Source organism: Melospiza georgiana, chromosome 26, assembly GCF_028018845.1.
Source record: "Melospiza georgiana isolate bMelGeo1 chromosome 26, bMelGeo1.pri, whole genome shotgun sequence".
NCBI classification, from domain to species: domain Eukaryota; kingdom Metazoa; phylum Chordata; class Aves; order Passeriformes; family Passerellidae; genus Melospiza; species Melospiza georgiana.
This window is the reverse complement of record NC_080455.1, coordinates 6,962,317-6,975,170: the sequence shown is the minus strand read 5'-3', so window position 1 is coordinate 6,975,170 and position 12,854 is coordinate 6,962,317. Positions and strand designations below refer to the sequence as shown.

Sequence of the window (12,854 nt, the reverse complement as noted above, 5' to 3'; positions counted from 1 at the left end):
CTTGATTAAATATTTAATTTAGCAGCAGCGTCACACTCTACTGTGAGCCATGAAATCTTGTTATGGAATTATAATTTCTTAAAAAAGAATAAGCATGCTACCTAGTGACCTGGCTGGTGCTATGTTTAGTGCTGGATCAGTAATTCTACAGAAACGAGCCTCGAGTGTTTTAGATTGAATATAAACAGTGGGAGCGAGCCTGTTTTGAGGCAGAATCAATAGAATTGGGTCAGGTTCCTAGAGCAGGGTGGCTGTGGGCTCTGGATGTGGCTGTGAGAGAACAGAGCTGCCTCAAACATCCTCAGCTGCTCTTTCCCTCAGTCACCTTTTCCTTCCCCTGCACACAGTGCAGATAGCTGGGATTCCTCTGGCAGCCTGTGTGTGCAGTATCCAGGTGCTTTCCTCGTTGCACAATGCCTCAGAGCAGCCTGGCTGCAGGGGAATGAGCTCTCCTGAGCCTGGGGTGAGCCGAGTGACCAATGCTGTCCCTCCTCCTCCTCCTCCTGTCCCGAGCAGCACATCGCCATCCCGAGGCCCGACCGACCAGCAGAAGTGAGGACCTTCACCTTTTATCTCTCCAACATTGGCAAGGACAGCCCCCAGGGGAGCTTTGACTGCATCCAGCAGTATGTGTCCAGGTGAGTGTGTCCAAGGAAAAACCAGCCTCTTTTGGTTTTTTATTTTTATTTTTTGCCTTCTCTTCTGGAGCATCTTTTCCCTAACAAAGCTTAATGCACGTTCTTCCTTTTTAGAGCCTTTCTGATCTGTTTTGATGTGGTGTTTTTGGGAAGCATCTGGTTCCCTGTCAGCTCCCCTGTGTGCCCCCACTGTTATTCAGCTAACACCCCCCCAGTGCCAGCCTGGTGTCCCTGTGCAGTGCCAGGAGTACCTTTTGCATTGCATTTCTCTTGCAGCAATGGCAATATCCATTTGGATTGCCTGGGAAGCATACAGGATAAAATCACCGTGTGTGCTACTGATGATTCCTACCAGAAGGCGAGGCAGAGCATGGCACAGGCAGAGGAGGAGACTCGCAGCCGGAGCGCCATAGTCATTAAACCTGGGGGGAGATATGTAGGTAAGCAGCCACTCCTTCTGGGGCTCTGCACTCCCGCTGGGACCCAGCAGGCTCTGGAGGCAAATCCTGATGTTGTTGGCTCGGTTGTGGCACTCTGAAGAGTTCCTGGTAGTTCTTTGTGGGTGATTCAGGGGGCTGCTCTCATTGTGTCGTGTTGTCCTCGCTTCCATCGTCACCCCGAGGAGCTGTGGCTGCCCTGGAGGTGTCCAGGATGAGGCTGGAGCAGCCCAGAGGTGTCCCTGCCCTGGCAGAGGGTGGCACAGGGCGATTTTAAGGTGGCACCCAGCCAGCAGCACTGAGGGTTGTCCATGTGCAGAGCTCTGGCCTTGGGTCACGTCTGTCACATGGGCGCTGCTGAGCCCTCCCAGTGTCCCTGCTCCTGGCCAGCTCAGCTGAGAGTGCCACCCCCGTGTCACAGCTGTGCCCCACGGCACCCTGGCAGGGAGGGCACAGGCAGCAGTGCCCTCTGTATAAAATACAGGCACTAAAGCAGCCTGGCACAGCCCCTCTCACTGAGACAGCAGCAGGAAAGCCTGAGCAGAGGAAATCAAACCGTGGCAAATGACACAGGGAGCCTGCACAGACCCAGGGCCCTGCTCAAGCTCAGCTCACAGACCTTGGGCACAAACAGTAACCAGAATGCAGTTTCACTATTTTCATTTTTTTTTTTCCTGAGGCAGCTGCTTTTCCTGCAGCCCATGTGATCTGCAGCCAGTCTCTTCTCTGAGGGATCTGTGATGAGAAGGATTGAGTTGCAAAATGTAGAACTGACCCAGACTCATTGTCACAGCAGCCAAGTGCTCAGGGCTGAGAAAGGAGATAGTAATCAGGAAGGAAATGCATTGATTTCCCGTAGGCCAGAAGATTATTTTGTTTAGCTCCTCTTTGAGAACATTACAGTAAGTGCCTGAAGTTAAAGCTTCTGAGGGAGAAGATTCTCAAAGCAATTTGCTTCCTGGAAAGATGGAGCAAAACTTTTTTAAAATTAAAAATACTCCTGGCTAAAGCCTTTCAGTGGCCTGAAATGGAGACAGAGCCGTGTGAAAGCAGCAGGGGCAGAGCTCAGTGCTCCTAGATGAGATGTCAGTGTTTGAGCAGGAGAGCTCTGCTCCAAGAAGGGCTTGGAAGGACAGTCCTGGTGTGGGATCTGCAGGTCCTGGAGTGCCAGCAGCAGCATCAGCTGATTGCTGCGGGCTGGGCTGGAGGGACAGGGCTGCCTCTCACATTTCCAGGAGAACACGGAGCTCAGCACTCCAGTGCCAGGGGAGTCCTTCCAGGCAGCTCAGATGTGGAAAAATTTATAGGAAATGTTGAAACTGGAGAGCAGCAGGACTTACAGATGTGAGCTGCTGACACTTGAATAAATAGAAATGTAAATGGAGGGCTGCAGGTAAAGCTGCAGGGGAGGTGTGCTTGCAGCCACACTGAATGTGTGTGCTTGCAGCCACAGACACACACGTGTACAAATATTTGAAAATCCTTTGTGTCCTGGCTTAACTTGGTTTTTTCTTTTCCTATCACTGCACATTTTGGCTCCAGCCTTTAAATGGAAACCTCCCAACGTGATGTTTTTACTGTTCATGACCTGGCAAGAGAGTTAAGGCAGTTCTAGAGAGCTGACGAATCTTCTCCTGTCCCATTTCTGGAAACAAAATCCAGTTGACCTCTGGATTGTGGGATGTTCAACGTGCGAATTGGTGCTGTTCCCCCTCTCGCCTCCCCTCAGCCCTGCTGAGGATGGGTCGTGCTTCCTCTCCCAGCTCTGTGGTGTAGAATAAAAAGCCAGGAAATGGGGCCTGGGTTACGCAATGTGCAGCTCAGTAAAACAAACAGTGCAGACAATCCCCAGTATCTTCAGATGACTCAGTTGCAGACGTTGCTTCCTAGCAATAGAGCAGTGCCCTGCTGGAACAAACCTCCCAAACACTTGCAGTAAATGCTGGATGTTGTTTGTCCTAGTGAAGGTCACTTTCTCCAGCCCAAGTGATTATTGATTGGATCTCCAGGTTTCTAGACCTTGGAACCCACACGTTTTGTTTTCAGCTTTGCTTGGTCTGCCTTTGGTAGCAGGAACCTGCTCCTGTGTTTGAAACAGTCCCCATCCTCTGACTGGGCTCTGCTGAGGGATGCTGTGAGGGGTCTGTTTGTCAGTAGGAATGGCAGAAATGAATTGTTGGGTCGTGCTGTCAGCAGCCGAGAGCCACAGTGGGGACGGGGCTGAGATGCACTCGTGGGGCAGCTCTGTGCTGTCACTTCAGTGCAGTGGAGAAGGGGTTATTCCATCAGCACCCTCATGAATAGGCTGATGGCCCAGTGTCAGCCCCATTCATGGGGCCTGTTTGGAGGGGGAAGGGAGGTGACCCAGCCCCATAAAGTTCCTATTGTTCTAAAAGCAGAAACATCTGCTGGAGGAGCGTTTTTGCTGAGCTCAGCAGCGGGGAGCCGCTCGTTGACCAGTTCTGGTCTTTCCACTCCGTATTTCCCACTCTTCTACACAATAATGCAGAATTTTCCTCTCGTAGGGAGGGCAGAAATAGTTCGATTAACCGTGGGGGATACGTGCACTTGGGATAAATGAAAAGCTGGCAAACAAAGGGAGCTTTATGTGAGCTGGTGGCCAATAATGCTCAGGTTTCCAGAGCTTGGTGGTGCTGTTTACTCGTTCCAAGCCTGTCACGACCCATAAAGCTCACGGGATGCGCGTCGGGACCCAGGGGGTGTGCTGGTGGTGTTTGTCCTTCCCTGTCACCTCGTGCCACTTGCCAGGGCTGTGATGGACTCTGGATTGGTGGTGACAGCCCCCTGGCCTTTGCGAGGTGACTGCTGCACTTCACTATTCTCATCTCATTTTAGGCAAAAAGGTTCAGGTGCGTAAACCTGCACCAGGAGCTTCCGATGCTGTTCCCTCCAGGAAGCGCCCAACGCCAGTCAACCTTGCCAGTGCAATAAAGAGAGGCAATAGTGCCATTTCCCAGAGACCCTTCAAAGATAGGGTTGTGCACTTACTGGCACTAAAGCCTTATAAGAAACCTGAACTTATTCTCAGATTGCAGAAGGATGGACTTTCTCAGCAGGACAAGGATTTGCTGGATAACCTTCTGCAACAGGTTTGTACTCTGATGAAGGCAACGATTTAGGTAAAGGGAAAAAATAAAATTTTTTTATTTTTATATATACTCGTCAGCCCCCTCTCCCTCCCGTGGCAGTGGGAGCTGTTATCTCCAGGCTGCAGCTGAGTGTGACTCTAAAGGCTGTGGGGGACACAGTTCTCAGCTGCCAGTGCTGCTGCAGAGATAGCAGGAGCCTCCCCTGGCTACGCCTCGGGTTAGAGGGGTGCAGCCAAGCTGGATGGTTTTGGCTCACCAGATCAGTCCCTTTCAGAGGGACACTTCTGCTTGGTCATGGGGAGGATTCTCTTAACAGAGGATCTTCAAGTTATTTGATTATAACCTCTAAATCTCTATTTAATTCTCACGGACGTAAACGAGCCACGCTCTGTATTGGTACAAGTTTTGTATATGAAGGAAAAGATGTCCCCAGTTGTTTTGTACTCCTCAGAGCCCTTCCTGCTTGGAGGTGCCAGTGGTCAGGTGTGAAGATCATGCAGCTCCTTGCCAAGCAGATTATTTGTGTGTCAAGTGTGAAAGCTGTCTCCAAGCTGAATCAGTTCCTAGCACTTTGAGTCACATTAAAGGTGCCATTTTAGGCCTCACAGTAAACACCTTCATTGCTTTGTTAAACACATCATGGCTATTTATTTAAATGCTGCAGCTGCCTCCTTCTGGGTTGGAATCAATTCTGGAAAAAAAAAAACTCCTTATTTTTTTCTGTTTTACTCTTTTTATAAAGAGTGAGACAGGAGTTCACTTTGCCCAAGGGCGCAGGGCAGGTCGTATTAAAAACAGAGTCACAGCTGGCACAACCCGTTCCTTCCTTAGACTTTAATCCCAGAGCCCTTCATTTCCCAGCAGCTTTTTTGCAGCCCTTTTTCAGTCCTCTCCCCGAGTTTCAGAGCAGAGATCTCTGTTTGTGCTGCTGGCCTTTGATGGATGCTGTGCCCCAGCCCCGGCGCGTGCGGGGCCACCTCGCTCAGGCTGCTCTGGCTGTGAACGTGCAGCTCGTAAAGTTAATCCCTCTCAGCCCTCCCAGGGCTCCCATCCACGGGCAGACACAGATAAGCCAAAAATTACAGCCTGTGTTAAAGCTAAATCTGTCTAGGTGTGGGTTTCATTGTGCTCTTGCATCTCTCTCTCTCTCGCAGGACTCCGTGTTCCTGGCGGCCTTTTTGCCTCATTTTGCAAGGTTTCTATTTTTGGGAGGGTTGGGGTGGAGCTTGCAGAGTCCCACACGAGCAAAACAAGGAGGTAGCAGCTCTCAGCCTCTGTGCACAGAAAAATCCAAGTTGTTCTTCCCAGGCTCCAGGAGCAGGCAGGAAACAGAGAAATTCTGGGAGAGTTGTTGGTTTTGGTTTTTGGTTCTTTTTTTTTTTTTTTTTTGTGCAGCAGAACCTGGATTGGCTTTTGTCTCCTGGGTGTGTTTACAGGGATACCTCGATGTAAAACACAGCTCAAATTCTTGTTGTATTTTGGCTCAGGATTTTGGAAAGCTGACAGGACTGAAAGGAAAAACAAAGTGTTTGTCATGTAAACTGATAACTGGGCTTTCTATTTTTTGCTTATCAGGAGAGTTTGCCGTAGTGGTTGTGCAGCCTTTTGCTCTGAAATGCCTAGATTTTTAATATTTTTATATTAGGTTGTAGAAAAGCAGAAGCAGGGGAATCAGCAGCATCTTCAGTTCATTCAAGACTTCCCACTCCTTAGCTTGTTTTTGAGGCACTTTCCTGCTGTGTGGATAATAGAAATCCCTGAGCACAGCCACGTCCTGAATGGAGAGCAGTAATCCCTAAACAGATGCACGAGATCCCCATGCAGTGAATGAAAGCGTTTTCCACTTTGAAGGGTAGCAGTCCCTGGGCTGAGGGGCTCCAGCAGGGAATTTGGGCTGCAGCTGCTGCTGTGCCCGCCTGTGGGCACAGCCTTTGGCACCTGGGCCTCCTCATCCCTCTCCACACACACATTGAAGGCTTTATTTTCATGTTTCCATTTGAAACCTGCCGTGCTCTGCAAGCTGGGGTTGCCCAGAGGAGCTGCCCCATCCCTGGGAGTGTCCAAGCAGCAATCTGGGATAATGGGAGGTGTCCCTGCCCTTGGAATCTGATGGAACCAGAGCATTCCATGGATCACCCGAGAGTTTCCACTCCCTGTGAAAGCCTCGCTGGGGCTCTTTGCTTTCCTCCAGCTCTGGATTTTCAGGCGTGTACCAACAGCAAGAAGTTAAATTTTCAGTCAGGCTGTGGAAAGGCTGATCCAAGTGGGATAGCTCTTTCCCAGGCTGTTTCCATTCTAATCCAGCTGTGCCCATTCCAGCAGCTTCTCCTCTCTGTGCAGGCACCACGCAGGGTTTGTGGGGAAACTCCACGGGGTAGGGCTGGATAAAATGTCACGAGTGTGCTGAGCTCCCTGCAGTGCTCTGGAAATCCCAGGTGCTGTTCTTGCCCTGGAGACGTTCTCCATAGAATCCAGGTGGTCCCAGGGCATTCTCTCACAGCTCCCTGAGAAAGCAGCTCTCTGTGGCCTGTTCTGTTGGCTCGTTAGTGAGAAATTATCTGCTGGCAATTGTTAACCAAGTTATGGCCCCCAGAGTTCCTCTTTGGCCATAAACTGCCCCATTTTGGCTGTGGGACAGGTGTGATAAGTGAACTGCCCGTTCCCATTAAGGCTTTATTTCCAGGTGTTTCCATCAAGTGGTGGTGTGCTGCTCCAGGCTCCCCAAGCTGAATAATCTCCTTTAGATATGACTTATTTCCCACTCAACTGGATGTGCTTTAGAAGCTCATTATGAATTATTGCAGTGACAAGGCGAAAGGAAAGGCACACTTTGATTAAATAATCTTAATAATAAGGAAATGAAATATTAAAGTCTCTCCTTGTTCTCTGACACTACTAACAGCTGCTAAGTCTGCTCAGATTTTGCCTTCATCTTAGCTCTTGTTTGCTGGAGGAAGTGAGGAAATGAAAGCCTAATGATGGTTTTCCAAATTCCTTCTGTTGCAGGTGGCAAATCTGAGTGCCAAGGACAGCACTTTCACACTGAAAGATTGTGTATACAAAGAGGTGCAGAAGGACTGGCCTGGCTACTCAGAAGGAGATCAGCAGTTGTTGAAGAGGATCCTCGTTAGGTAATTACCCATTTTCTTCTCTGTGATATCATCCAGGGAAGGTTCTGTAAATCAGGGTGCCCAAGGTCTGTAAGTTGATATTTTGACATCATTTTAAACTGTCCATCACCCAGGGACCTGTAGGTGTGGCTAAAGCTGAATATCCAAGTGGATCCACTCTTCACATCATCCTGGGCTGTCTTTAAATCATTAGAGGCAAAGCTTGGGGAAAACCTGCCAGGGAGCAGAGCTGGTGCAGTTAATGCTGCTGGTCTAAAATGGAGATGAAGTGATTACATGTCTCCAGCTCAGCTTTCCCTTGAAACTCTCCTTCCCTTTTCCACATCTTCCTGTGCAGCCTGAGGTGTTTCATCCCTAAATCTGAGATTGGGTTGAAATCGTGGATGTGTGGAAAAGCAAGAGGGTGTTCTGTGGGGATAAATCCCTTTAAAATCCTGCTGCTTGGAGTGTGATCTCTGTTCCCTTGTTCCCTGCTGGAACAGCCCTTAACTGACTCAGTTCATCCTTATTGCTGACATTTTTCCCCCTCTAGAGATATTTTCCTTAGGTGAAGCCTCCAAGCTTGGAAGCTTCTGGCTGGCAGGAAAGAAATCTCCCAGTTTTACACAGAATTCTGCTCTGTGTAAAAATATCTGTGTTGATATTTTTCAGTGCCTTGCTTCAGATTTTGTCATGCAGGCAGAGCTTTTACTTGTGCTTTATTTTATTGCACTTTTGGTTAAGCTGAAGCACAGCATGCTCTGTTTGAGCACTTCCCATGATTTAAAAGCACAATTGACTTGGAGATGAGACTTTTTAAACCAACAGAAAACTTGCACTCCAAGTGCTTTGGTGTGCTCAAGGAAAATCAAAACCCATTTAAATGGCCTTGATGGGAAATTATAATTAAAAGGAAAAATACAACCGCCGTGCAATCTTTATGGCTTTCAGAAAAAAAAATTAAAATACCCAAAGTGAATTTCTCCCTGTAGAAAAGCCATGTTTACTGCTTTTTCTAGAATTGTGGCATTCACTTAGGCTGGGGTCTAAAAATAGACCTTGGAAAGGATGTATTCAACTGTACAAACAAAGCCCTGCTCAGGCAGTGCAGGTAATGAGGCTCCAAAATGGGAAAAAAACATGTTGGGTTGGAGACAGGAGGAAAACAGAGAAAGGGCACAGGAGGCAGCAGGGTTTGCATGATACCCAGTGGTTCAGCTCCTCCTGGGTGCAGGGCCAGTGGCCCCAGCAGCTGCAGTAATTAATTAGCACATCTGCAGATTAGTCATTAACACATCTGCAGATGCTAAAGCTGGGTCTAGCTAGGCTTGGGTTAAACCAGCTCATTTTTCCTCCTTTTTTATGTTTTCCATCCCTGTGCCACCCTTGGGGACCCTGGGCCGTGTCCCAGCCTGGGGCTGGGTGAGCTTCCAGCTCCTTCCATCCCAAACCATTCCCTGAAATCCTTCCTCTGCTGAGCTCAGTGCTTTCCTGACTCCTTAAATCCACAATTAACCATTAGAAGATGTGCCAGGCTTGCTCAAGCAGCCCCCAGAAGCCACTTTGACTGGGTTGTTTGGGCAGTGTCAGTGTCCCCATGCTCACAGTCCCCAGGTCCTTTCCTTGAGCTGCTCTGTGGCTGCTGAGGTTGTTTTAAATGAAATTAAACAAAGCCAGGACAGTGGTGACACTGCAGATGTCCAAATATTGCTGCAGCACGGCCCAAGGTTCAAGCTCAGGTTAAAAGCCAGATCTTGTCAAGTGCTGGGTGTTATCTCTGAGATAAATCTTCCCAATGTTGGAAGGGTATGAGTGAGCTTTAATGCTGATTGCAGTTGCTTGGGAGAATTTAAAAGTGGGGTTATTCAGGCTCCACAGCTCCTGACAAACTGACTGCAGAGCTGCTTTATTAAAACCTTTAACCCTGAATTCTGTTGATTTTTTTTTTTCAGTTTGTCAGCTGCAACTTGATGCAAGAGTGGGATTTTTTTTTTTTTTAATTATTAATTGAGGGGCAGTCTGGTGTCAAAATTGTTGGTCAGAGCTGGTGGGCTGGGAAAATGCTCTGAGATCTGCAGAGACCCAGCCTGGAGGGGAATCCAAGTGATTCTAATTGTGCTTTTTGTTGCTACAAAAGGTTTTTGTTTTATTTGTCCAATACCACAAATACAGCCCAGAGTAGCTCTGTTTTGCATGATGCAACTTAAAAGTATTATTGGGAAGCCCAAAATGTAAATCCTGGTGGACCAATAATACCTCAGCAGTTCCTGTTATAATGCTGCTTTTCCTGGACCCAGAGGAGCTCACTGCTGAAAGGGCTCCTGTTGCCATAAAATGTTGTTTTAATGATGCTAATGAGTGGGAGAGTTTATTCCTCAACATCTGAGCTTGAGTTTCAGCCCCTCTTCAGTGAGCTTTGCTTTCTGGGTTGTCTCAGAAAGCAAACACTCAGCAGAAATTTGTTCAATTAATGTCTCCCTGAGCTGTATTTCAATCAGCAGGAATAATATCTGATATCCTTTACACCTTCAAATTCAATGCCACTTTCACCGGCCTCCATGTGAATTATGTTTCTGAGGCTGGGATTAATTTGTTTGAATTCTTACGTCACCAGTTGAAGAGGAAAAAAAGGTGAAATTGTTGAAAAAGGAATTCCAGATTCAACAGGGAATTGAAAAGAAAGAGGTCCAAGGCGTCCCTTCCATTGCCGAGGAGCCACAGAAATCACGGGAAGGCAAGAAGGAGAATTTGTCACTGATGTTTTCCCACCGTAGTTTCTCATTCCTCAGGGATTTTATCAGAGGCCAGGGGCTGGAGGAGCCCCTCAGTGACCCCTCGAGCAGAGTTAGAGCCCGGGGTGTGCAGTGTGCCCTGGCAGGGTACAGTGAGCAGCCCGGTTGTGTTTTGCAGGAAGCTGTGCCAGCCCCAGAACAGCGGCGCTTTCCAGGGAGAAGCTCCTTCCCTGAGCCCTCCAAAGGACACGCTGAGCTCCAGCTCTCCCCCCCAGGTGGGTGATCCCCCTCCTGCCTGCCCCTGGTGCTCCTGACGGGTCTGGCTGTGCCTGTCTGCACCCTGTAATCGCCTGCTGCCGGGTCAGGAGGGCCTTGGGGTTTTATTCCTCTTTTATTAACTTGGAGTCTCGCTTGGGCTTTGCTCAGCATCTGTTTCTCCTCTGGACGTGGCTCAGCCAGGGCCTGTGGGGAGGATCTCTGACAAGGAGGCTCAGGTTTAGTTTTAAGGGCTGAATTCCTTTTGCAGTGCCTCCATCCCTGCTGGAGTTCCTGGGAGAAGGAGCTTGTGTTTTCCTCATTACCAATAATTGAGTGGAACGAAGCTGTAATAAGCAGCTCCCAAACACGGCTGAGTTATTAAAACCCTTGACCTTTTGCAGCCTAATTGCTGTGACAGATCAGGGGCAGGTTGGGCTGCTCCTGCCTCAGAGATGCCAGAGCAGGGAGCTGTGAAAAGAACATTTTGCCTGCTTTTTCCATGACCATAAACCACGCAGGAGCCACGTTTGACGTGTGCCTTGTCCCCACTTCTCCCAGGATCTCCCAGCACAGGCATTGTGAAACGTTCTGCCTTCCCAGTGCTCTGCCTTCCCTTCTCCCAGTGTGGGTCAGCCCAGACAAGTTGAGTATTTATTCTTCTCCTGCCAATGGAATGTGTAATGCCTGCTTGTCTGGACAGACGCACCGAGGATTAGTGGCAAAGAATATTAACAGGTAAAGAAGTTATGTGCTCTCTGGCACTGAGAGGGAGGCAGTTCTCTGGTTGAGAACAAGGACTGTGTAACTTGTTTGCCAGGTAGCTGATTGCAAATCCTCTCCTGCTCTGCTGTGGCCATGTTCCTGGTGAATGGAGAATGATCACCTTCAAGTTAGCTCACAAAGATCTTGGTTTTGTGTCGTTTTTTAAGGTTGAAAAATCATCTCGTTTCTCTGGCTGCCTGTATTTTAAAGGTTCAGAGGTCTTTAGGGTGAGGTTTTGATCTCTCAGAATGACCCAGCTGAAACTCTGGGTGATTGGTTGGGTTGGATTTAAGAATGTCCCTGTTTCACCAGCCTATCCAGCGTGGAATAGAAATGTTACCAGCATGATTCTGCCGTGTCAGACAGCAAACCACAGCACTGTGAGCTGACACTTTTTTAATACTCTCTGGCTGTAGTTTCTATTTAGAGAAATGGTTTCTAATGCGTGCAGTGCCAGCAGGGGATTGGGATTTGGTGGGCTGGAATGCAGAATATTTTGGGAAGGTTCAGCTGTGGAATGAAGGTGAAGGAGATCGGTGTGGTAATTCTAGAAAATGATGTATAGAACCCTCCTAACCAGAGGGATGAGTTTGGAGAAGCTGACATTGGTTGTTTTTAGAGAAAAGGTTGTAAAGCCTGGCAGGTTTCTGAGCTGTGTCACCTGTTGGGAGCCCTGCAGATGGAGGTGTCCCCTCCTGGGGGAGGTGATGTTGCCAAGCCGGTCGGACGTGCTGTCCTTGCCCCTTGAGCTCAGTGGCAGAACCAGCAGCTCTGCCTTAATTACCCTGACAGGTGGAAAGAATTCCTGGCACTGAGCAGTGTCCTCAAGACCCCTGAGTTAGCAAAGAGAGAGAAAAATCCAGGTGAAAAAGGGGGAATTAGGGGCAGCCACCATGCAGCTGCACCTCAGCCACGGAACAACATTTCCATTCGCAAACACGTCGCCATCCTGCCTGAGACAGAAAGAAAATAATGGATTATCCAAGAGAAATAGCCAGAGCTATCGCTTGTTTTCCTCTGGGCACGGAATAATCCTTGGCCCAGAGCTGGTGCAGCCCCAGAGCTGCCAGGTGGGCACACAGTGAGGGCTGGCTGAGCTGCCTGGGCTGGGCTCAGCCTGATGGATGGCTCCTTGCACGGAGCAGCTGCCTCCAAGCTTGGGCACGGCTGGGAGCCACCTCCCTCTGCAGCCCTGCTCAGAAAGGGTTGCTCGGGTCACGTTGGCCCCTGTGACGTGGCTGCCTCGGTGTCCCCTTGTGCCTGAAGTTCTGAGAACTGAGCACTTGGCACTTCCTCCCCCCTTCCGGGCAATGCCTCGCTCCTGAGAGAGGAAGGGGTGAAGCTCTTGGCCACAGAGCTGGGGGTGAAATGCAGAACTGCCGATCCCTCCCTGCTCCACAGGGCTGAGCACACGTTTTTCCTTCGCTTTGGGACTTTGGGGCGCTCAGGACAGATGTGTTTATCCCAGAATTGTTTGGGTGGGAAGGGAGCTTAAGGATGATCCAGTGCCACTCCTGCCATGGGCAGGGACACCTTGCAGTGTGTCCCAGGGTGCTCCAAGCCCTGTCCAGCCTGGCTTTGGTCACTTCCAGGGATATTTCCACTCTCTAACTGGCTGGGATGGGGCAGGGTTTGGGTTCCAAAGGGCCGGGTTTGAAAGGAGCTGCAGTGAGGGTGGGCTGGGGCTGTGTGTGGATAACAGGGCAGGTCAGGAATTGCTGCTGGGGTTCTTTAGGCTGTCCCACCAAGCCGTGCTCTCTGGGAAGCAGCCTGGGATGGATCAGCTGCTTTTCCTGGGATGTTCCCT

At 49.3% G+C, this 12,854-nt stretch overlaps 1 protein-coding gene across 2 annotated transcripts in view; it reads left to right on the top strand.

Annotated features, from left to right (window-relative positions):
* The window catches only part of ELL (elongation factor for RNA polymerase II), a 49,598-nt gene that overhangs the window by 28,402 nt on the left and 8,342 nt on the right, over nucleotides 1-12,854 (top strand). For both annotated transcript variants that reach the window (XM_058040748.1, XM_058040747.1), the window contains exons 3-7: nucleotides 517-638; nucleotides 915-1,078; nucleotides 3,932-4,185; nucleotides 7,192-7,316; nucleotides 10,206-10,302. In XM_058040748.1, the coding sequence (XP_057896731.1) occupies nucleotides 517-638; nucleotides 915-1,078; nucleotides 3,932-4,185; nucleotides 7,192-7,316; nucleotides 10,206-10,302 (762 nt within the window). The remainder of the gene's footprint in view (nucleotides 1-516; nucleotides 639-914; nucleotides 1,079-3,931; nucleotides 4,186-7,191; nucleotides 7,317-10,205; nucleotides 10,303-12,854) is intronic.